This window comes from Amia ocellicauda, chromosome 11 (assembly GCF_036373705.1).
Source record: "Amia ocellicauda isolate fAmiCal2 chromosome 11, fAmiCal2.hap1, whole genome shotgun sequence".
Classification (NCBI taxonomy): domain Eukaryota; kingdom Metazoa; phylum Chordata; class Actinopteri; order Amiiformes; family Amiidae; genus Amia; species Amia ocellicauda.
The window spans coordinates 26,005,048-26,030,368 of record NC_089860.1 but is presented as its reverse complement, the minus strand read 5'-3'; the positions used below and the strand labels follow the sequence as shown (position 1 = coordinate 26,030,368).

Below are 25,321 nucleotides of genomic sequence, written 5' to 3'. Positions count from 1 at the left end.
GGATTTAAAAAAATAAAGAATGAGAAATACCCTATATTTTGAAATATGCCTACACCATTGCCATTCTAATCGCCTAATTTCTCTTCTTAAGCAATGTCACATTATTATGAATAGCAATGCTGATGATAATGATAATGATAATAATGTGGTTTGCATGTACCCTTTTATTAGAAAACGAAAGAAACGTAAAAAAAAAATGGACAAGCATGCTCGCACATCTCTGTATAAAAAACACAAATAAATGAGCCTTCTATCATTTTAACACAACACGTACCACAGGCAACACAATACACGCTCCCCGCCTGTCCGAGACGCCCCTTACCGGACGGGTCCCGTGAGCCGGGATAGCTCCTCCCGGGCTGCGCTTCGTCTCTGTCACTGCAGCCGGGCACCGAGGCGCTCTGGACGGCCTGGGCTGTAGCTGTAGCCGTATAGCTGTAGCGGTCGGTGTTCTGCTACTGACCCACAGGCTGGGCAATTGTAAATGGAGCCGCAGGGAGGAGGGGGGGATCCCGCTGCTGTGATCCGCTAATGGCTGTCGGTACCCTACCCTCCCTCCTCTCTCTCTCTCCCTCCTTCCCTGCTTACCCCACCTCTCTTTCTCTCTCTCCCGTTGCTTAGCCCTTCTCTCTCTCTTTCTCTGTGTATGTATCTCTCCTTCTCCTGCCTCGTTTGTGTGTGTGTGCGTGTGTGAAAGCCTTATTTATCCAGCCAGCCTCGGCGCTGTGAGTGTGTCAGCCCCAAACATCGCATCACCCTCTTCCCTTTAGAAATCCCCCTTTCTCTCTTTCTTTCGCTCTCCCTGGCTCTCTACACTGCACAACCCAGCCCACCTGAAAGAAGGAGCGGGTATATATCAGTCTGTCAGCGCGCACAGTGCCAGCAATAACAATAAAGCCCTACTAATTGTAATTACTAGCAGTAGTAGTAGTATAGTAATTGTATAGTAGCCGTAGTAGTTGTGTTTTTTGTGATGATTATGCAGACAGACAGGGCGCCTCTGTGCTGATTGACTTTTGCTGGCGATTCTATTAAATCCTCTTAATTCCCTCATCTCTCCTTCCATGCACCCATCCTTTCGTTCCTTCCTCCCCCTGTTTTTCACTTGCAGGACTACAATGTCATTCATTATTTTTACTCACAACAGCATCACTATCCGTGGTTTATTATTATTATGATTAGTAGTAGTAGTAGTAGTAGTAGTAGTAGTAGTAGTATGACAATATTGTTATAGAACCGTCAAACCTGTGCTTTCTCGGTACAGTAGTAGCAGGTGTGTGTGTGGGGGGGAGATGTACAGAATTGAGTCTTACACTCGCAGCAAAAGTAAAACAAACCAACACTCACAAAAAAAACATTAAAGGAAACGGCAGAAGAAGGAGAAGAAAGAAGCCCGACGGCGCTGGGCCCTACACACGGAGCACATTCCTCAGGGCCACAAACCCGCCGCTCACTCTGCAAATTGAAAGCTTGTGATGGTTAATGTGGTCTTTCTTCACTCTCTCTCTTCTTACTCTTTCCCTCCCTCCTCTTGCTGTGCCCTTTCTCAATAATAATAATAATAATAATAATAATAATAATATGGATAATAAATATATAAATATAAGATAATACAATTGAAAATGTTTTTAAGCATTGTAAAAATGTCAGTAATTATGAATTTCATAATCACACAATATAATTTTTACGTGTGTCCCAAAACTAATCATGCCATAATATTTCTTATTTTATTATTACTACTGATCTTGCCAAATTAATGTTTTGTTGATTTTTTCAAGTTTATTCAAAGCTCCGTTCATGAAAGTTCCTGAGTCGTATCAGAAACCAAATGCAGCTGATATTCAGACGCGTCTGTCCCACAGGACACTTTGTCTGGCTTTGATTTATTTGGCTAGCACTTACACTCAAAGCAGTTCTGTTTCTTAAATACGGCTTAATTGGTCTTGGGCTACCTCCACTGTGTGGTTGGCTCAGCGGCAATAGGAAAACTGTCACCAGTAATGCAAAAACGTATTCTCTGACTATCCCATGGTCTACGACCTACCCCAGTCATCTTCTTTCAAATGTACAATACATATGGGTTCCTAGCACGGGGCTGGAGTGTGATGTCAGCTTATGGACGGTCTTCATGGTGACAGGGGTTGGATGCCAACACTTTAGTGCTGATTCAGCGAATTCCGCCAGTTCCGAGGCCTGGGGATGGAGCGGCTCTGCGGCGCCCCCTGGCGGTCCACGAAAGGAGTTTAAAATGACATCAACACGCACCCACCAACGCGTCTAGACCGGGGGAGCTCGATCATGTCCGTGGATGGCACGGCAGTAATGGAGCAGCATGGAGTGGACGATAATTATCCTGCTTAACCGCATTATGTCAATTGAAATCCATCGAAACACAAGTGGCCTAATGCAATAATACTGAGAACGCTAAAACAGTTTGCAGGTACACTCTCCATCACAGTCGGTGTTCCCAGGGACACCATGTGTGTGTTACGGTTTTCAGCACGTCATTAACTTAGTAACCCGTTGTGATACCGGGCCAGTGAATCGAGCACAGATGGGACAGACTAAAACCAATGACCAAACAGAATGCCCATTGACTATAATGGGGAGTGGAATGACACTTGACTACGATGGGGAAAATAAAAGGAGGTCTACACATCTCCAAATCCCATTTGGAGATGGGATTAGGCTATTCCTAAAATCCCGAATACACTTTCTTTAAAATAAACTAGTGCACAAAAAAAAAAAGTGGGATGACGGCTGCTTTCTATGGAATAACAAGCCCGGAATTATGAAAACAGTCTAAAAACAGCATAAATAGAATAGAAGATTGACTGCCGTCATTCCACTTTTATTTTGTATATACTCCCCATCTAAGTACAGTAGCCTGGTATGCCATATGTACAGACGGGTGACAAATTAAACGAAAAACCAACATAAAGTGTCTCAGTAAGGTGTTGGGCCACCACGAGCTGCCAGAACAGGTTCAATGCTCTTGGCACAGATTCTACGAGTCTCTGGACTCTACTGGAGGGATGAACACCATTCTTCCAAAAGATATTCCCTCATTTGGTGTTTTGATGATGATAATGGTGGTGGAGAGCGCTGTCTAACACTGGCACTGTCAGTCCAAAATCTCCCATAGGTGTTTAATTGGGTTGAGATCTGGTGACTGCGAAGGCCATAGCATATGATTCATATCATTTTCATACTCATCAGCCATAACATTATGACCACTGACAGGTGAAGGGAATAACACTGATAATCTCGTTATCATGGCACCTGTCAGTGGGTGGGATATATTAGGCAGCAAGTGAACATTTTGTCCTCAAAGTTGATGTGTTAGAAGCAGGAAAAATGGGCAAGCGTAAGGATCTGAGCGACTTTGACAAGGGCCAAATTGTGATGGCTAGACGACTGGGTCAGAGCATCTCCAAAACTGCAGCTCTTGTGGGGTGTTCCCGGTCTGCAGTGGTCAGTACCTATCAAAAGTGGTCCAGGGAAGGAAAAGCGGTGAACCAGCAACAGGGTCATGGGCGGCCAAGGCTCATTGATGCACGTGGGGAGCGAAGGCTGGCCCGTGTGGTCCGATCCAACAGACGAGCTACTGTAGCTCAAATTGCTGAAAAAGTTAATGCTGGTTGTGATAGAAAGGTGTCAGAACACACAGTGTATTGCAGTTTGTTGCGTATGGGGCTGCGTAGCCGCAGACCAGTCAGGGTGCCCATGCTGACCCCTGTCCACTGCCGAAAGCGCCTACAATGGGCAGTGAGCATCAGAACTGGACCACGGAGCAATGGAAGAAGGTGGCCTGGTCTGATGAGTCACGAGTTCAAGGTGTTGACTTGGCCTCCAAATTCCCCAGATCTCAATCCAATCGAGCATCTGTGGGATGTGCTGGACTAACAAGTCCGATCCATGGAGGCCCCACCTCGCAACTGACAGGACTTAAAGGATCTGCTGCTAACATCTTGGTCCCAGATACCACAGCACACCTTCAGAGGTCTAGTGGAGTCCATGCCTCGACGGGTCAGGGCTGTTTTGGTGGCAAAAGGGGGACCTACACAATATTAGGCAGGTGGTCATAATGTTATGGCTGATCGGTGTATATACACGGCTCTGGAAAAAATAAGAGACCACTGCAAAATAATCAGTTTCTCTGGTTTTACTATTTATAGGTATTATAAAATTCCAAATAAAAATATGAATGGAATGGCTGCCATACATGTAGAGATGCTGATTTAAGAAAAATTTGCAGTGGTCTCTTATTTTTTTCCTGAGCTGTATATACAGTACTGTGCAAAAGTTTTAGGCAGGTGTGAAAAAATGCTGTAAAGTAAGAATGCTTTCAGAAATAGACATGTTAATAGATTATATTTATCAATTAACAAATCAATATTTGGTGTGACCAACCTTTGCCTTCAAAACAGCATCAATTCTTCTAGGTACACTTGCAGACAGTTTTTGAAGGAACTCAGCAGGTAGGTTGGTCCAAACATCTTGGAGAACTAACCACAGTTCTTCTGTGGATTTAGGAAGCCTCAGCTGCTTCTCTCTCTTCATGTAATCCCTGACAGACTCGATGATTTTGAGATCAGGGCTCTGTGGGGGCCATACCATCACTTCCAGGACTCCTTGTTCTTCTTTATGCTGAAGATAGTTCTTAATGACTTTTGCTGTATGTTTGGGGTCGTTGTCATGCTGCAGAATAAATTTGGGGCCAATCAGATGCCTCCCTGATGGTATTGCATGATGGATAAGTATCTGCCTGTACTTCTCAGCATTGAGGAGACCATTCATTCTGACCAAACCCCCAACTCCATTTGCAGAAATGCAGCCCCAAACTTGCAAGGAAACTCCACCATGCTTCACTGTTGCCTGCAGACACTCATTTGTGTACCGCTCTCTCCAGCCCATCAGCAAACAAACCGCCTTCTGCTACAGCCAAATATTTCCAAATTTGACTCATCAGTCCAGAGCACCTGCTGCCATTTTTCTGCACCCCAGTTCCTGTGTTTTCATGCATAGTTGAGTCACTTGGCCTTGTTGCCACATCGGAGGTATGGCTTTTTGGACACAAGTCTTCCAAGAAGGACACTTCTGACCAGACTTCTCCGGACAGTAGATGGGTGTACCAGGGTCCCACTGTTTTCTGCCAATTCTGAGCTGATGGCACTGCTGGACATCTTCCAATTATGAAGGGAAGTAAGCATGATGTGTCTTTCTTCTGCTGCAGTAAGTTTCCTTGGCCGACCACTGCGTCTACGGTCCTCAACGTTGCCCGTTTCTTTGTGCTTCTTCAAAAGAGCTTGGACAGCACACCTGGAAACCCATCTTCCTTGACATGTCTGCCTGGGAGACCTTGCTGATGCAGTAGAACTGCCTTGTGTTGCTGTGCTCAGTCTTGCCATGGTGTATGACTTTTGACAGTAAACTGTCTTCAGCAACCTGACCTTGTTAGCTGAGTTTGTCTGTTCCTCACCCAGTTTTATTCCTCCTACACAGCTGTTTCTGTTTCAGTTAATGGTTGTGTTTCAACCTACATATTGAATTGATGATCATTAGCACCTGTTTGCTATAATTGTTTAATCATACACCTGGCTATATGCCTACAATATCCCTGAGTTTTTGCAAGTATACCTAGAAGAACTGATGCTGTTTTGAAGGCAAAGGGTGGTCACACCAAATATGGATTTGATGTAATTTTTCTTCTGTTCACTCACTTTGCATTTAGTTAATTGATAAATATAATCTATTAACATGTCTATTTTTGTAAGCATTTTTACTTCACAGCATTTTTTCACACCTTTTGCACAGTATAAACAGACACACACTCTCACACTCTCAATTCCACCCACACCCACACCCACACCCACCTGCAGGAGTGGACAGCATTGCACACACAGACACTCAGGAAATAAACTCACAGCCCGCATTTATTACACAACTGAGTGCAGAAGACGAATCAACAGCAGTAAACAGAGGGGAAATCAGCAGTAAATGGGGAAAACTCTCCAGCCAAATGTAAAAGCAGACAAACAAGCCTGCAGCCCAGGAGCGTCTCTGACTGCCCACACAGTGACCAGTTTGGTTCGGCACGGACACATTAATTTAGTGAGGGTTTGCGGAGGAGTCTGGAACACAAAATATAAATATACATGTCAGGAGACCCTGCACTGGCTGCCTCTGCAGAATCAGGGCTGTGCTCAAATGGTACAGCCTGACACCAGGCACCAGTGGCAGTGGGGGTGGGACAATGTTGAGGCTGCGATGGCGGTGCAGTGTAGGAGTCTTCAGTGTCGAGACTGTGATGTCTCCCCCCAACTGGCAGGTGGTGCCCTGTGTCTCTGCCTGCTTGTGCCATCTCAGGGCCGTTGGTCCTCCTTGCCTGTGTGATGGTCCGGGGGAGTGTACTTCCCCTCCTTCATCAGTTTCTCCTTCTGTGCGCGGATCTCATATAGACGCTTGTGCTGCAGAGACAAGGAGGCGGAGACATGGTTAGAGAGAGAAGGTGCCAGGAAGGCTGTGTTCAGGGAGAGAGATGGAGTAATAAAGAGAAGCAGAGGCAGAAACAGAAACTGAGAAAGAGATACAGGGTGTGAGAGAGAGACAGAATTGTACTTCCACATGGAAAATTCACAGTGCAGGAAAATGAGCCCGAATGTAGAGGATTCCGTTTTTTCATTGTGAATCTTTAAGTGTGATCAGTAGACTGTGGCTGATCAATTATATTAATTTATAAATAACACACCTTTGATAACACTCTGGTCTACCTTCCCCGTGCCTCACTCTGTCTCTCTCACCACACCCCTGTGCCTCTCACTAAGATCTCTCTTTGATTCTTGGCCTCCCTCTCCGTCTCTCACCGTCTTCTGGCGGTGCATGCACTCGTAGAAGTCCTCATACTCCAGCCGGCACTCCTGGCGGGCGCGGGTCAGGCCCAGGCCGTGCCCACACTCGATCCACTCCTTCTCGAAGGCATGGCAGCGCGCCGCACGCCGGTACGGCTGCTCCCCGCTCTGTGCCAGGATCCAGCGATCCAGGGTCAAGCCCAGCTTCCCCTGGAGGTCAACGAACGGCATGGTTCTGCAGGCAGGGAAAGAGGGAAGGAGAGAGACAAGAAGAGGGATGAATTACAGTTGCACTGTTTTATACTGCAGCCACAGATGTGCACATTCAACACTCACAGACTGAGTAACTGAACACACAGGAGTCCCGTGAGCAGCAGCAACACCACATACACACACAGCACTACCCTGAGTCTCAGACACGGAGACATACAGAGAGAGAGACAGAGAAAGACACGCACACACAGAGAATCAAAGGGAACATACATCTTGTAATATACTACACAGCTTAATACACACACAGTAACACAAGACTTAAAATAATAATAATAATAATCGCAATCATTATTGTTATTATTATTTATAAGAATAATAGTAATTGAATATTAAATACATTATTATTATTATTAGTAGTATTATTATTATTATTATTATTCGAGCGTTAGTGTGTACATTATGGCATTACAGCAGATCACCTGCCGGCTACAATCTGTGTGATTTTCGTGTCCACTCGGTTTCAAAAACAACCTTTTAAAGCTCCGGTAAACGGCTGCCCCGTCCCTACTGTCACATTAAGACACCGTGGCGACGACAAACGGAACCGAAACCCGCTACCGAACAAGAAGACTGCGCCTATTTACCTCAGACTTGGAGGAGTCGCTTTGCCCTTGTTGAAAAACACCTCCACTTTACGATAATTTACCCCAAACTGTTTTCAAGCTGCGTGCAGAGTTAAAGGCGACAGCTTTACGACACTGTCGTGCCACTATTATTTATGGTATGGTGTAGCAGTACCTCCTAGTGGCGGGAATGTGTATTTGAAATTGAAATTTGAAATTAATTTGAACACAATCATTCAAATACCTACCCAACAAAGAGCGCAATCATTTAAAACTTCCCAAGAGAAAGAGAACACATACATATCCAGAGTACAGATGGATACGGTTAAATAGATGTATAGAGAGTTATATAGATATAGATATAGGCTATAGAGACAGTGAGAAAGAGAACATATTCTGCGTGTAAACCAGGGGTAGTCAAGAGGCGGCCGGCGGGCCAAACTTACAAAATATCAAAGCAGTTATTCACAAATCTATTTAATGTTGATGATTAGTTGTGCATCGTGCAATGCAATTATTGATATCTATTTTTAAAATAACTTTCTGATATGTTTTGACTTTTTTAAATTGCCCAAATTGGGCAAAAGTTGGTATATTCTGAGGGAAGAGTCAATTTCTGAGATTTAATCAGAATTTGAGAGTCAGAACTTCTGAGATCAAAGTTAAATGGCTGTATGTTTCACAGGCCCTCATTTACATGCGAATCCTACAAATTTGTGGAAAACGGTAAGCTATACATCATACCACATAGATGGCAAGACTAACATGGCTTTACTAGTTGTGAGTAATTACTTTGTTTTGTCTTGAAACAAATGTTGTGCCCTTTCACCTGATACATCGGCAAATAAAGAGGAAAACAGACAAAACTTCTTTGAATAAAAAGAGGTACTGTACTAAATAATGTTAGACATTATCTTAATTTGTGTAATACACACACATATACAATTATGTTTGTATGTATATAGGCTATATGCATTCATATATACACTCACCTAAAGGATTATTAGGAACACCTGTTCAATTTCTCATTAATGCAATTATCTAACCAACCAATCACATGGCAGTTGCTTCAATGCATTTAGGGGTGTGGTCCTGGTCAAGACAATCTCCTGAACTCCAAACTGAATGTCTGAATGGGAAAGAGAGGTGATTTAAGCAATTTTGAGCGTGGCATGGTTGTTGGTGCCAGACGGGCCGGTCTGAGTATTTCACAATCTGCTCAGTTACTGGGATTTTCACGCACAACCATTTCTAGGGTTTACAAAGAATGGTGTGAAAAGGGAAAAACATCCAGTATGCGGCAGTCCTGTGGGCGAAAATGCCTTGTTGATGCTAGAGGTCAGAGGAGAATGGGCCGACTGATTCAAGCTGATAGAAGAGAACATGGATCCATCATGCCTTGTTACCACTGTGCAGGCTGGTGGTGGTGGTGTAATGGTGTGGGGGATGTTTTCTTGGCACACTTTAGGCCCCTTAGTGCCAATTGGGCATTGTTTAATTGCCACGGCCTACCTGAGCATTGTTTCTGACCATGTCCATCCCTTTATGACCACCATGTACCCATCCTCTGATGGCTACTTCCAGCAGGATAATGCACCATGTCACAAAGGTCGAATCATTTCAAATTGGTTTCTTGAACATGACAATGAGTTCACTGTACTAAACTGGCCCCCACAGTCACCAGATCTCAACCCAATAGAGCATCTTTGGGATGTGGTGGAACGGGAGCTTCGTGCCCTGGATGTGCATCCCACAAATCTCCATCAACTGCAAGACGCTATCCTATCAATATGGGCCAACATTTCTAAAGAATGCTTTCAGCACCTTGTTGAATCAATGCCACGTAGAATTAAGGCAGTTCTGAAGGTGAAAGGGGGTCAAACACAGTATTAGTATGGTGTTCCTAATAATCCTTTAGGTGAGTGTACAGTGAGGGAAAAAACAATTTGATCCCCTGCTGATTTTGTATGTTTGCCCACTGACAAAGAAATGATCAGTCTATAATTTTAATGGTAGGTATATTTTAACAGTGAGAGACAGAATAACAACAAAAAAATCCAGAAAAACGCATTTCAAAAAAGTTATAAATTGATATGCATGTTAATGAGTGAAATAAGTATTTGACCCCTTCGACTTAGTATTTGGTGGCAAAACCCTTGTTGGCAATCACAGAGGTCAGACGTTTCTTGTAGTTGGCCACCAGGTTTGCACACATCTCAGGAGGGATGTTGTACCACTCCTCTTTGCAGATCCTCTCCAAGTCATTATGGTTTCGAGGCTGACGTTTGGCAACTCGAACCTTCAGCTCCCTCCACAGATTTTCTATGGGATTAAGGTCTGGAGACTGGCTAGGCCACTCCAAGACCTTAATATGCTTCTTCTTGAGCCACTCCTTTGTTGCCTTGGCTGTGTGTTTTGGGTCATTGTCATGCTGGAATACCCATCCACGACCCATTTTCAATGCCCTGGCTGAGGGAAGGAGGTTCTCACCCAAGATTTGACGGTACATGGCCCCGTCCATCGTCCCTTTGATGCGGTGCAGTTGTCCTGTTCCCTTAGCAGAAAAACACCCCCAAAGCATAATGTTTCCACCTCCATGTTTGACGGTGGGGATGGTGTTCTTGGGGTCATTCCTCCTCCTCCAAACACGGCGAGTTGAGTTGATGCCAAAGAGCTTGATTTTGGTCTCATCTGACCACAACACTTTCACCCAGTTCTCCTCTGAATCATTCAGATGTTCATTGGCAAACTTCAGACGGGCCTGTACATGTGCTTTCTTGAGCAGGGGGACCTTGCAGGCGCTGCAGGGTTTCAGTCCTTCACGGCGTAGTGTGTTACCAATTGTTTTCTTGGTGACTATGGTCCCAGCTGCCTTGAGATCATTAACAAGATCCTCCCGTGTAGTTCTGGGCTGATTCCTCACCGTTCTCATGATCATTGAAACTCCACGAGGTGAGATCTTGCATGGAGCCCCAGACCGAGGGAGACTGACAGTTATTTTGTGTTTCTTCCATTTGCGAATAATCTCACCAACTGTTGTCACCTTCTCACCAAGCTGCTTGGCGATGGTCTTGTAGCCCATTCCAGCCTTGTGTAGGTCTACAATCTTGTCCCTGACATCCTTGGACAGCTCTTTGGTCTTGGCCATGGTGGAGAGTTTCCCCTTCTATTGCCTCACTTTTTATTTTTATTGTATTCTGTCCCTGTCGTGGATTGCTGTTACATTGGTCAATTTCCACCTTCCTCTGTGACTAATTGTGGTTTTGGACACTAAAATGGGGGAAGTAGATGTTTAATATTGTGTTTTATCTAAATACTGACAAAGTTGCCTGATTAAATTACTGTAAAGTAGATTAGTCATTCCACCAAACCAGTACGATCTGGACATGAAGGACATATTTAACCTAAAATATGTTTTTAAATTAAAGATTGTTATAAAATTAATGTTCTTAGTTATACTCTGGAAAAAATTGAGACCACTGCAAAATAATCAGGTTCTCTGGTTTTACTATTACTATTACTATTTACTATTACTATTAGTAGTGGTTAGGGCTCTGGGACTGGTTGCACAAAAGGTCTTAAATGCTTTTAAGACCAATTTGTAGGTCTTAAGACTTCAATTTAAGCCCAAAATAAATAGGCCTGTTGCACACAAAAAAAAAGAAACTTAAAATCAGTTTGGTCTTAAATTTGAAGTCATTTTTTAAGCCTACCCTACACCAGGCTTAAATGGGAAAAGGGTATATCTTGCTATAGAAACTGACATGAAACCAACATGGCAGCAGACATCCCAGGTAATTTATATATTTTTTTATATGAAAGGGCATACATACAAAGTAATGGAAGTTTAACTAATAATAGTTGCAACTAATTTGACAATGAAATGTTTAATTTAATAAAAACTGCATTAATACTTTATGTGAACTATTACAATATAAATTCAAATCTATTCTCTAGTATCTATTATAAAGAATGACAACTGTATTTACAACTAACAACTCTTAATAAATTACAATACTTTTCTCCTTCCCCCTATAACTCTTGCCATTTATAACTTTAACATTTTCATTTCTAGATCAAGTTTTTCCCTTTACAACAAAAGATTTCCCTTCTGTAGTTCCAACAATTCAACATAAAGTTCCTCTCTTTTAACCTAGTTTTTATTTTTTAGTTTGAATGGGGCTGACATCTTCAGAATCTTATTAGTATTATTAAATATGTAAATGTCCTGGGGCCGGTTGCATAAAACTATATTAGACTGGTCTTAATTTGACAGTTAGACAAGTCTATGCAAGTTACTCAGTTACATTAAAAATTAAGACTGACTAAGACTTAATCTGAAGTTAGCCTCCTCACCCCCAGGCTAACTTTCCATTGAAAGTGCTGGCCGAGTCACTGCGACATTGACACTGCCAGGCGGCGCCCACTTCGATCCCCACAAACCTCGAGACCCCTCCCAATACACTCCAATAACCAACTGTATATTTTACCTGCACTTTTGTAATTTCAAAACTTTAATTTGTATTAATTTGCCTGACCGATTAGTAATTGTGTGCTGTATTTAGCACTTTTGTTTTGCTATTTGCTATGCTAATTCGCCCTGGATAATTGATACATTTCTCTACATTATATTTAAATAACTAGCATAGATTATCAGTTAACTGTGATCATCGCTGCTTTACAGAAACGTCCGCCATGTTGTTTTTTTTACTTCGGGTGTCTTAAAATTCCCAGAATGCCAGGCGCGAGTGACTAAGTAAGACCAGTCTTAGACCAGGGAAAGACTGTTTTATGCGACGGTCTTAACGGAGTGTCTATCGTTAGTAGGACTTATTATCATACTTAATTTATGCAACTGGCCCCAGGGTTGTTATGTAGTCAGTAAAGCAGCTGTAAAATAAACAATATATATATCAATAATTGTAACTATACAAAAAAGCATACTTTAAAATGAGTATTTTAAACACCACTCCCAAACAATATGCATGTTATATTAAACATATAAATGCATCACATAATAAGTGTTTCAACTATTATATCAATGATGCACAGCGAGGTTTGCAGAAGCTGTCACGGTAACTAGAGGGTTAGTAACAGAGTTGAGTTATTGAGCTTGATGGCCCTAATCTAACAAAACAAGTCTATGAAATACAGATAAATGAATGTACTAATGTGCCTGTCGATGTATCATGTTGTTCAGAAGACTTGTATGATGTCTCTTCCAGTTGATGATGTCACATGAGGATCTTGTAACAGCTAGCGCCATGTCTTTGATTTGTATGTGTTGCACCGCAGCTACCTCTCTCCCCTCCCCTGCTTTCCCTGCTATTCTGTCTCGGGCGCTCATTGGTCGGGCCTGGACCAATGGTAGCACACTCCGGAGAGAGGCCATGATTGGTCCGCATTAATTCCCCCCCCCCCCCCCCCACAACCTGCACTGAGGCTATAAAAAGCCGTCGCCAGGACTGTTATGTGTGTGTAAAATTATCCTTTCGCCGCCGCTAGAAATCCAAAACCACTACAATTGGTGTCAGAGCGGGATGGAAAGAAGAACAAGAACCCTGTGGCTTCAGTTAGAAGAAGACATTGTCAAGCTCACACAAGAGATGGAAGAGCTGAGACGGGAGCTGGAGACATCGCCCTACAGCCACAGTCCTGGCTGCAGCCACAGTCGGGACCCAAACCAGGGCGAAAGCATGGAGCCGGCTGGGACAGCCCCGCCGCCATTGGGGGATGGCGAACACACCTCAGCCGCTCCAGAGAGGGGACCCCGGGGTGGAGAGTGTAACACTCCCCACAGAAAGACACAGCTGGCGAGGTACGATGGGTCGGTGGCCTGGGAGACGTACCTGGCCCAGTTTGAAGTAGTTGCCTGGGCCAACAGTTGGGGATCCGATTTCCCCACGGCAGTGCAGGAGGAACTGGTGCTGCAAGCTTTCACCAGGGGACTGACATCCAACGCACTGCGGCACCAGGTCCTGATCGCCAGACCACGCACCCTAGACACAGTGCTACCAGAGCAGGTCACCCACTAGCAGTGCACCCACCTGCCGTGCAGCTGACCCAGAAGAGGAGAGAGAGATGCCCGAAGGGAGGGAGGTCCGTCAGGGTGCCCCCAAAACCCAGAACCCCCGGATTGTGTGCCATCGCTGCGGCGAACAGGGACACATCGCCCGGTGGTGCCCAGCTCCGGCTCCTCGTGCTGCCAAACAACAAGTTTGCTAACTATCCCAGAGTCCAGATCATTAATATAGATTAGAAAAAGCAAAGGCCCTAGTACTGATCCCTTCACTAACGGAACTTTACTAACAACCTCACTCCAGTTAGAAGCAACTCCTCTAATCGACACCCTCTGTTTCCTATACATCAACCAGTTCATTATTTATTTTTTTATTTCTTGGCAGACGCCTTTATCCAGGGCGACTTACAACATAAGTGCAAAAATACAGAGAAGTACAAGGCATAAATCATTACAAGTTCAACTTAGCTAAAACATAACAATTCAAAATACATTTTACAGATTCCAATTTACAATTTACACAAGTACAGTAAGAGACTTCCTACATCCTGGACAGTGAAAGCTAAGTGCCATCAAGATGTAGGGTTACAGGCTAGGGCTACGGGAAAAGGAGGAAAAAAATAAAGAACGCGAGGAGCATAATAAGCTGAAGTACTATCTAGCAGGGGTAGAGGACTAATATTACAAGTGCTGTCGGAAGAGATGCGTCTTGAGTAAGCGCCGGAATGAGGTCAAGGACTCTGCTGTTTTGACTTCAGTTGGCAGGTCGTTCCACCACTTAGGGGCCAGGGATGAGAAGGAGTGGGCTCTGGAGGAGGGAGAGTGGAGAAGAGGCAGAGTTAGTCTTCTGGCACTGGAGGAGCGCAGTGGTCTGGAGGGGATGTATGGAGAGACGAGTGACTGAAGGTAGCTTGGTGCAGTGTGGTCAAGACAGCGGTAGTTGAGGGTCAAAGTCTTGAACTGAATGCGTGCCGCTATCGGGAGCCAGTGGAGGGAGTGGAGCAGTGGAGTAGCATGTGCGAATCGTGGCAGAGAGAATCCAGACGAGCCGCAGAGTTCTGGATGAGCTGGAGTGGACGGGTAGTGGATGCAGGCAGGCCGGCCAGGAGGGAGTTGCAGTAGTCCAGGCGGGAGAGGACCAGTGACTGGACGAGTAGCTGAGTCGAGTAGTCAGTGAGGAAGGGACGGATCCGGCGTATGTTGCTCAGGAAGAATCTGCAGGTATGTGTCAGCGTGGTGATGTGCTGGGAGAAGGAGAGTGCAGGATCGAGGGTGACTCCTCCTTGCTCCTGAGCCTCAAGTAGTATATTCTTAAAATATACCCATCCATTTTCAACTGACTCTGTATCCAGTGTGCTCCAGTCTACCTTCAAGGTTTGCTTTTCTAAAATTGTAGACCATTGTTTTAGACTTGGACCTTGTTTTTTGAAAGAATGCCTCAAAGCTAACCATATTGTGATCACAATTTGCCATTGGTTCTCTAACTACTGTCCCCCTGACTCTATCTTGGTCATTTGAAAAGATCAAGTCAATACATGCACTCTCTCTGGTTGGTTCCCTGACAAATTGAGTTAGAAAGCAGTCATTTACCATCTCAACCATTTCTATTTCTGCTTCTGTAGTCCCCACTGGGCTTTCCCAGTCTAAGTTTGGGAAATTGAAATCTCCCATTATAACAGCCACATCCTTGCTACATGCAGTCCTGATTACACTGTACAATGCAGCATCTTTCTGAATATCTGAGTTTGGTGGCCTGTAACACACTCCTACCGCTAATCCTCCAGATCTCTTGTTCAAAAGTTTCACCCACAAAGATTCTGTTCCGTTACTGGGATCTAATACAAGTTCTTCTGCCTCAATGTCATTTTTCACATATAATGCTACACCACCCCCTCTTCGATTTTGCCTGTCTCTCCTAAACTGTGTGTATCCTTCCAACTTGTATTCATCCCCATCATTTTCTGTAAGCCATGTTTCTGTCACTCCTACAACATCGTAGTCACATGCTAGCACTGTGGCTTCCAAGTCTAACATCTTGTTCCTTATACTCCTGGCATTGAGGTACAAACATTTCAGGACTTTCCTACTAGCAGTTTCCCTTGGTTTTCTTTCCTTAGAGGAACATCTCCCATTGTCAGAGCTCCCTGCCCCCCTGGTTCCTGGTTTAAATGATTCTCAATTTCACTGCACATACGCTCTCCCAATGCATTAGCCCCCCTTCTGTTTAGATGTAGACCGTCCAGTTTGTACAGGTCCCATCTATCCCAGAAGAAAGACCAATGCTCCATAAACCTAAACCCCTCTTCCCTACTCAAAGCTTTCAACCACGTGTTAAACTTTCTAATCTCTGCCTGTCTCCCTGGCCTGGCACGTGGTACCGGAAGTATTTCAGAGAAAACTACCGTGGAGGTTCTGCTCTTTAGTTTTGTTCCTAACTTTTTAAAATTGTCTTGCAGAACCTCTGTCCTACCTTTTCCTATGTCATTGGTTCCAATGTGGACCATGACCAGTGGATTCCCCCCGGCTTTGGCCAGTAGCCCGTCTACTAGTTTAGGAGATCTGCAACCTGAGCACCAGGCAGGCAAGATACCACGCGGGTCTCCTTGTCACTAGAACACACTGTGTGATCTACACCTCTAAGAATTGAGTCTCCTACTATAACTACCTCCTTCTTCTGGGGGGGAGTGGGTACCATGGTTCTCTGGTGCTCAACTGCCCCCCCATCACCCTCTGAGCTGTCACTGTCCAACTCGGTGTTCAGCAGTTGGAACCTGTTGGGCAATTCAAACTCTTGGGGTGTCTCTAGGGGTTGTGCACACCCTTTTCTGTGGTTTCGACCTACTGTAACCCAGCAGTTCTCTACACTGTCCTGCTCTAAGGTCTCAACTCTCCTAGGTTTTGGCATGTACACCATCTCTCTCATGGGCTGATTGACCAATTCTTCTATAGCCCTAATACAGCGCAGATCAACAAGCTGAGCCTCAAGATCACGAACCTTGATCTCTAGGATTTCAACCTGCCGACAATGTTCACAAATGATGCCTTCTTGGATGAGTTCATCCAGGAAGGCAATCATTCTGCAAGCCTGACACTGTAGTGGCCACATTCTTGTAAATGTTACTTGTTTTGTTTTTTTGTTGTTTCTTGTTTTTTTACACGTCTCTTGGTTCCTGCTGCTAGTCAACTGCCTAACTTTTGTCAGCGAGAAATAGCACAGCTCTTTCTCAACAGCTGCTTTAAGTAGCTTTTGTCTACCTACCCCCAATTCACACCTAACTGGCCCCACCTGGCTCCTCCTGCAACAGAATTCCTGCAAGTCCTTGACAAAATCTAACTTCTACAACCTGTTTACTTTCACCAACTCCGCAGCTGAACTGAATTGACTTCAATTTAGGCAAACTACAGACACTGCTAACGTCAATTAAGGCAAACTTAAAACAAAATGAGCAATGCTAAGACTGGTCTGAAACTAGTCAAACAACAAGATGGCTACCTCTCACCTGTACTCTCCTGTCTCTCTCTGTGGCAACTTGTAAATACTTCTGTTTCTCTCTTTACCACACCATTGCCACCCAGCTCGCTATCCTCACCGCCACCGGCCCCTGGTCCTGCGGGCATACCAGTCTGTGGTCCAGGAGTCCACGGGGTGCACTCCGGCAGCCCTAATGTTCGGGAGAGAATTGCGCACCCCGGTGGAACTGGTCTACAGCCAGCCCCTGGAGCCAGAGATCCTTGGGGAGGCATGAGCAGAGTACCTCTACCAGCTCCACCAGCGTCTGGATTCTGTGCACTTTGCCCGGGAGCAGCAGTCAGCGGCAGGGTCCAGGCAGCATACAACATCTGCTGCCGGAGGTGCTCCTTTCAAGAGGGGGAGCAGGTGTGGGTCTATAGCCCCCGGCGGAGGAAGGGACTGAGCCCCAAGTTGGCTAGCACCTGGAAAGGACCATGCAATGTGCTCGGGCAACTCTCTACCGGGTAAGGTTGCAGACGCGTAATCGGGTGGTTGTGCTCCACTGGGATCATCTGGCCCCGTACCAGAAGCGCCCAGAGGCCAGCTCGGAAGCCAGCCCGAGGGTCAGCTCTTAGCCCTGCCCACCACTGTACCAGTAACACCGCCAGCCTCCTCAAGACGTAGGCGGAGGAATCGTCAGCCTCCAGCACAGTACAGAGACTAGAGACTGGACTTTGTCGCTTGGGACATGTGGCTCATGGGAGGGGGCAGTGTAACGGCTAGCACCATGTCGGGACTGGACCAATGGTAGATCTCTCCGGAGAGAGGCCATGATTGGTCCGCATTAAGTTCCCCCCCCCCCCCCAACCAACCTGCACTGAGGCTATAAAAAGCCATCGCCAGGACTGTTATGTGTGTGTTCCTGAGTTCCTGCAATAAAGTCCTGTTATACCAGTTGCTCGTCGTTATCCTTTCGTCGCCACTAGAAAACATACAATGCTACAATATATATTTTTTTAATATATATATGGGGGAAATTAATTGGCGTAACAGGGTTGAGGGTAGACTGAGGTCCGTAACTAAATATTGATATCTTAATCAATAATCATGCATTTATTTTGAAAAAATACATAATTGGCAAAATGAAAGGCAAAATGTATGCATTTTTTATTTTTTTTTAGTTTTATTCCAAGTACAATTTGAAGGCCACAGAGGATGACAAATGACAAACTGACACTAGGTTTTCTGATATTAAACTTTAAATTAATATAATATCTTACACCTCATTATAGGGGACAGTTCACTTTATATAAAAATGCTTTTAAAATTAGATTTACGTGGCCCAATACTTAAAATATACTTGAAAGGTCAGAGGGACTCAAACTGTACTGGTTTCATGGAATTACACAGTTATGTAAGGCCCAGAATTTCCCTGGTCAAACCAGCAACCGACAAGCCTGTGAAAATGGCTGTTCATTCTGTCCTGGTTATCGCACACACATACATTGAAGTTAAATGATTTCACCTCAGATAATATTTTAAATGTTTATATAATTTTTTTAATTGCATTTTCATTGCAATATAATTTTTTGTCATGAATGATTGATTTTGTCAGTTATTGTATAGATATATTTTTACTTCAGCTTTTGCCTTGTCAATAAATGGTGTGATCTGATTGCCAAATAAGCTCTGTTTAAAGTAAATGTCTTGTGATCACTGTTGCTGGAAGTCAAATGTATTTCTTACTCTTCTCTTTGACATTTATGGCTTAGATTTATTTTAGTCTTAGTGTTTTATTTTTTTTTTCCAATGTACTAGTAATGCCTTCCTAATACTTAGTATTAAATAGTTGAATTCTCAGTGCTATTTGCCAATAACTTCCTAAATCAAGGTACCAAATGGTTTTGGTATCAAATTAAATTTGTATAACTCTCTGTGACCAATAAAATAAATGTGCGTGTGTCTATATTTAAGTTAATGCACTAATGGTTACAAAGGCAGTGGAGAACGTATTGAGGTGCTCCCATGATTTAGGCATATTAAAAGAATAATGCAAATTTTGTCTTTCATTACATTTGGGGTAATGTTGATGTATTATGAACATCATTGTGTAGGAGAAGATTTTATTCCTCTTTTACACCCTGAGACAAATTCATTACCGTGGTGAATTTATAGGTTAACTTTTTGTTTTCTGTAAAAAAAAGTTGATGTTCCATTCATAAGCTGTTTAACGTAAAACTGATGGAACAGTTGTTGGAGACGTGCATTTACTGTATTTTTGTAATTTTCTGCTTAAAGCGATACCAAGACATCTCTGGATATGTTCTTTCATTAACATTGTTTTATACTATCAAAGTATATATATTTTTCCACATTTATAGCGGAAATGGTCCTCGTGCAGTAGCTTTTATGGGTGAGCTATGATAGGCCAAGAAGCATGTGACATTATCAGCCAATGGCATATTCACAGATAAAGCTGATTTACTCACAGAAAAAGACAACATCCATAGCCATTTAAATGTAGTTGGGTCCATAAATATTTGGACAGTGACACAATTGTCATTTTGTCTCTGTAGTCCACCACAATGGATTTGAAAGGAAACAATCAACCTGTTTTAGGTGTAGACTTTCATCTTTAATTTGAGGGTAGTTACATCCAAATTGGGTGAACAGTGTAGGAATTACACACATTTTTATAGGTGGTCCCCCCAATTTTAGGGGCTCAAAAGTATTTGGACAAACTAGCATAATCATTAATTAAATTGTGAACCAGTTCCCTTGGCAGCCATACATGCCCAGCCCGTGGGGGATGTGGGTAGTTTAAGAGTAACCGAGCGCTCTCTCCAAACACGCTGTATTAGGATCGTCCAAAGACCCCAGATTTCAACTGACCAAGTATAAAATGTTAAAATATTAAGAATACTGTTTTATTAGGTTAAGTATTTTACAATCAATAATAAAAACCATTCAAAACAAAATTTTAATACTTATGATTAAAAAAAAATTAAAACAATTCCTAAAATCACTTAATTTTTAAAATCTTACAGTGATTAACAAAATACATGAACTCAAATAAACATGTGCAATAAATCAAATAAACTTGTGATCAGGGAAATACTGCCAAATAAATCCATTAAACAAATAAACAATATGGTCAAATACATTGAAATTAACTGAAAATGCACCGGACAAAGCAAAAAACAAATAAAACTAAAATAAAAAACAAACCAAAACAATCCGATGCATTTAAAATTATAACCAAACGGCCAATGTATTTGACAAAAGAAAAAACAGAACAAAACAAAACAAATACCCAAACAAAACAAGTGCATTTAAAATCAACTAATTCTTTAAAAACAATTAAAATTCTTTTTTTTTTAAGTCATTTTTTTTTTTAAAACAATCTTTTCATAAAAATGGTTAAAAGATCTCGGACTCGGGCTCCAGCAGGGGGAGATGGCCGTCCCCGGAGGTGGGTCCCATCACGGGATCCTGAGCTCCCCCAGATCTTGTATCTGCCAATTCTTAAATGCTTCCTCCTTGCCCCTCTGATGGACCTCCAGATTGACATAGTCCCTAATTAGTAGCATGCCCCTCCGCGCGATGACAATTGGGTCCAGCTCCTGCTTGTTGAATAAGCAGATGTTCCGTCCCTCCCACAGGGCCTGTTTCACTGCGCAGACAACACGCCACCAGCACCTCAGGGTAGAAGATGTCAATCCCCTGGCCGGTCCATACAGGATCTGCTGGGCGGTCGCCCGCACAGGAATGGCAAACCTGTGGAGGAATGGAGAAAACAGGAGCCAGACCCTGCAGGCGGAGGGGCAATCCCTAAAGATGTGATCCTCCGTCTCCTTCCCCAGGCAACCCTTGTAGGGGCAGATGTCATAAGGGGCCAGGCCCCTTCTGTGCATGAACACTCGGGTGGGGAGACACCGACTCACAGCCATCCAGGAGACATCTTTCTGCGTATTTGTGAGGCAAACGTGCGTAGCGTTAGCCCAGATAAACCGGCAGGTTTCGGGAGGGAAATCTTCTAATCGGGCTGGTCTCCTGGGTAGATCTCATCTAGCTACAGATGGTCTTATAATCCCAGGAGGCCAGCACGACTTTATGGAGGCCTACTTCGAGCGCAAAGGCTCGGAGCGCCCTGTAGAACGGCGGGGGATCCCACGAGTGCGGCCTGGTGTTATCCATGGCGCAGAGGCCGAATGGTCTCGGGCTGCTGGCAAAATAAAAGCGGTTCATAAAACTCACCTTCTTGCCAGCAGCCTGGATGTTCTTGACCACGTAGGCCAGCCCCTGCGCCTTTAATCAGCCGCACAACGTCCGGGACCCCCCTGCCTCCATCCAGGGTACCCTTCACCATCTGCACTCTTTTCAGCCTCTCCATTTTGCTCCCCCAGACAAACCGAAATATAATTCTTGTCACTAATTTGGCGATGACTTTGTCTGGGGGGAAGATCATACCTACGTAGAGGAGTATCGGGAAGAGGATGGCCTTTACAACCAGCACCTTACCAGCCATCGTCAAGGTCCTTGTGCTCCAGCCATAGATCTTTCTTTGGACTTTAGATAAAGCTTCCTCCCAGCTCCGGGTGCCCGTGTTGGTCCCGTCGATCGTGATCCCCAGACCCTTGATGGACGGCTTCACAGGGAACACGCTCGGTGGGTCCCGGCTGACAGGCCATGCCCTGGAGAGCTAGACCTCGCTCTTGGCCCTATTTACAGCGGCCCCCGTCGCCCTGCAGAAGCCATCCAGCAGTTCCTCGACCCTGGCCACGGACGGCGCGTCCGTGCAGACCACGGCCACGTCGTCCATATAGGCCAGGGCTTTCAGCTGCTCTCCGCCGGAACCCGGGAGATGGAAACCTGTCACCCGGACGTCCCGGCGGATCGCCTGCATGAACGGCTCCATAAAATATTAAGAAGTCACAAAATATATAAAGAATGAAAAAGAAATCCAAGTCCCTAGGGATAAAACAAATCTCCAGTTAAATCTCCAGTCTCAGCATCTCGGGGAGTGAGACATACCTAGCAGCACACAGAGTACAGGCAGAGGAACAAGGAGCAGCAAGCATAGAGGCAACAGCGAAAGATAAGCGCAGAGGGACACGCAGACACACAAGAGTTACACTGGACCATGTGTAAATCAAGCAGGTCTTAGGGTCCTAGGGTCACACACTGTTGCCATTTTTCAACACAAAACAACCCAGAGGAAAATTGTATTGCTCAATGGTTGATCTTCTAAAGCTCAGGAGACAAAATTGTGATTCTCATTTCAGCCTCATTTTAGTTTCAGTGTTGTCTGACCTGTTTCTCATATGTTGCTCCTAAAATTCACTAGGAGACATAGGTGAGACATAGCATTTAGCAGCAGCAGTCATAGTTAAGACTTGAGGGAGATATCTTGCTCAGTCTCATTAATGGCTCATTTTTTCTCCTTAGGATAAGAAAATGAGCAGTACTCGAGCTACTATGGAGCAATATGTGAGTCATGCATTTTATATGTATAAATAAATCAATGACACTTTCACAAATGCTGAAACAAATTAACCCTTTATTAAAATGGTCAAGTTTACCCTACACAAGATACAGCAATGCTCTGCGTATTAGTGATTGGTTTTAAACGGAACAAGTACAATAATGACAGGGCTATAAGCTTGACAACATTTTAAGAAATTTAGAAATAAGTGACTTCAGATTGCATTTAAGGTACAATAACTGGTGCTCGCTGTCCTGAACAAGCTAGTCCCTGTATATCTCGTCTTGTGACAATAGATGAGTGGTGGAACATAAATAGACTGGTAAATTGAGCTCTGAAAAACTGAGGTATAGAAATTATACAAATATACGTTTGAGTTTTTGCAGTATGCTATACCCTATTGGTTTTGGGTGTGTAATATGAGCTTTGAGAGGAGAAACAGGAAATCCACACACAGACAAACCCATGGGTGATTCATTCGGGAAAACCCATAAGTGATACATTCAGAGAAACCCATTTCTTTTATCATACAAAAACAGAAGAAGAAGCATAGAGAATAATTTCAATAGGATGTATCTTTAACAACCACTTTGTTGGTTTTGCTAGGCTAGATAAAGCTAATTTGCTCAATCATTTCTAATGCTAACATCAATATAAAACATTATATAACTATCACAAAACACTTTCTTCAACTTTCCTATACAGAGTCGTCAGTCTCGCCCTTTTCCGCCATTTTGTTTGTTATGCATTATTTATTTTAAAAACTCGGCTCTTGTGAAAACCTGTATTTTTCGGTCTCCCTCATTCCCTCTGTTTTCTCCATTTCGATCACACCTCTATTTTTCTGCAGTGGTTTGTTTTGGGTTGAAAAACGGCAACAGTGTGTGACCCTAGGACCCTAAGACCTGCTTGATTTACACATGGTCCAGTGTAACTCTTGTGTGTCTGCGTGTCCCTCTGCGCTTATCTTTCGCTGTTGCCTCTATGCTTGCTGCTCCTTGTTCCTCTGCCTGTACTCTGTGTGCTGCTAGTATGTCTCACTCCCCGAGATGCTGAGGCTGGAGATTTAACTAGAAAGAATATAAATGTACTGGTTTAATAGACATACTTTAATAATTACTTATACATATTTAATAGGTCTAAAGTTTTTATTTTTCTTAACATCATGGGGTTCATTCTTTGTCTGGAAGAAAGTTACTACTATAAGGCTTTTGTTTGACCTTGGTGATTTATCCATCTAACAAAGGCTGCTGTGCTCATGTCTTTTACATTCTGTATTTCTTAAGTTAAATAAGTATGCTTTAGTTTCATTTACTTATTGTCAGGGGGGAAAATAAAATAAAATTGTGTTTTCATTGTAAGAATGTTACTAGTTAGTTGTTTTAAGAGCTATTTGAATGTATATTTGTATAATTTGCACATACACATTCATGCAGGTTTGTGTTTAAAACATGTTGAGAATTTACTGTATCTAAGGTAATTCATTCATGCCAAAATATTTTTATTTAAAATAAAATTATGTTTTGTTACTAATATTAAAAACGCTGCTTATTGTTTTATTGAAATTTCCCTGTTTCTACTTACATTATATGCTTGTATATTCTATGATTCTTAAGTTAACTTGGTAACGTTACATTTCATTTATATCACATGGTGTGAATATATACATAGACACGCCTTTAAAACTTAATTGTATTTATTCAATCTTTACATTGACCTTTTCCTTTAAATAATACGTTTGATTATATTCTGCAATGGAGGAAAATATTTGTCTTTGGTAGGAGTAGTATTTACCAAGATTGTTGGATTACTGAAAGTTTCACATTTACATTTTCTGTATTACATTTCTTTTAATTTTGTACATATTTAGACTGACATTTATTTCCAAGAAAAAGTCATTAACTATTAAAAGGTGAGCAAAGTGGAGGAAGGGCTGAAACTCAGAATTTAGGAGGGCAGTGATCTCAAGCCTGCACAACGCAAAACACTCTACCGCATGGACACGGACGGTCACGCATACAAACAAATCAAACACATACACACTACCATCATATTTATTCAAGTGTTACCTTAACCTTTTCATTAAGTAAGACGTTTGATATTGTCTAACTGGAAATTTTATTTTGTAGTAGTAGATTATATTGTTTATTTGGCTTTCCATTTCTTTTAACTTCATCTATGTTCAGGGTATCTGGGCACATGCATTTTACACAGCCTCTTGGTGAGAAGACAACTTCTAAAACAGTCGATCTCTAGACATTACTAAGTAGCTCTGTGGGAAGAAAATACTTATTTTATAGGTTCTCTTTTCATTATGTTTTATCCCTAAGGACTCTGATTTATTTTTCATTCTATATATATTTTGTGATTTCTTAATATTTTAACATTTTATACTTGGTCGTTGAGATCTGGGGTCATTGGATGATCAAATCCCCCCACAGCCCCCTTCTGAAAAAGTACCCTATATTACTACTCACCCTGTCGCAACTTCCAATTCACTATTTCTCACCGCTGCTTGCATTTTACCTTCAAACAGGGTTGGCCGCAGTGCCTGTAGGACAATCCTTTGTAATTGCAGAGCTGGTGACCACACCCTGTCCTGATCCCCAACACCCATGCCACTATCACCTCAGGGAACATTAGGCAATCCCAGCTGCATAAGAGCTGGGTCTCTCCCTT

General features: G+C 43.2%; 1 protein-coding gene across 2 annotated transcripts; it reads right to left on the bottom strand.

Annotated features, from left to right (window-relative positions):
* Positions 1 to 5,918: 5,918 nt before the first annotated feature.
* Positions 5,919 to 7,812, bottom strand: ndufs5 (NADH:ubiquinone oxidoreductase subunit S5). Of its 2 annotated transcripts, none has more exons than XM_066717193.1 (3): positions 7,709 to 7,812; positions 6,867 to 7,086; positions 5,919 to 6,470 (listed from the first exon to the last, which is right to left on the bottom strand). In XM_066717193.1, the coding sequence occupies exons 2-3, from the start codon at positions 7,080 to 7,082 to the stop codon at positions 6,366 to 6,368; spliced, it is 321 nt and encodes a 106-aa protein (XP_066573290.1). In that variant the 5' UTR covers positions 7,083 to 7,086; positions 7,709 to 7,812; the 3' UTR covers positions 5,919 to 6,365. The 2 variants fall into 2 exon arrangements, with proteins under 2 accessions (XP_066573290.1, XP_066573291.1); XM_066717194.1 differs by having other exon boundaries at positions 7,596 to 7,745.
* Between the last annotated feature and the right edge of the window lie 17,509 nt (positions 7,813 to 25,321).

What these genes read in the sequence shown, in the direction of transcription:
- ndufs5 (XM_066717193.1), bottom strand. Translation starts at nt 7,082, where the DNA reads ATGCCGTTCGTTGACCTCCAGGGGAAGCTGGGCTTGACCCTGGATCGC. An exon ending in GCATGCACCGCCAGAAGACG is followed by an intron (nt 6,471 to 6,866) that starts GTGAGAGACGGA and finishes TTGTCTCTGCAG; the next exon opens with CACAAGCGTCTATATGAGAT.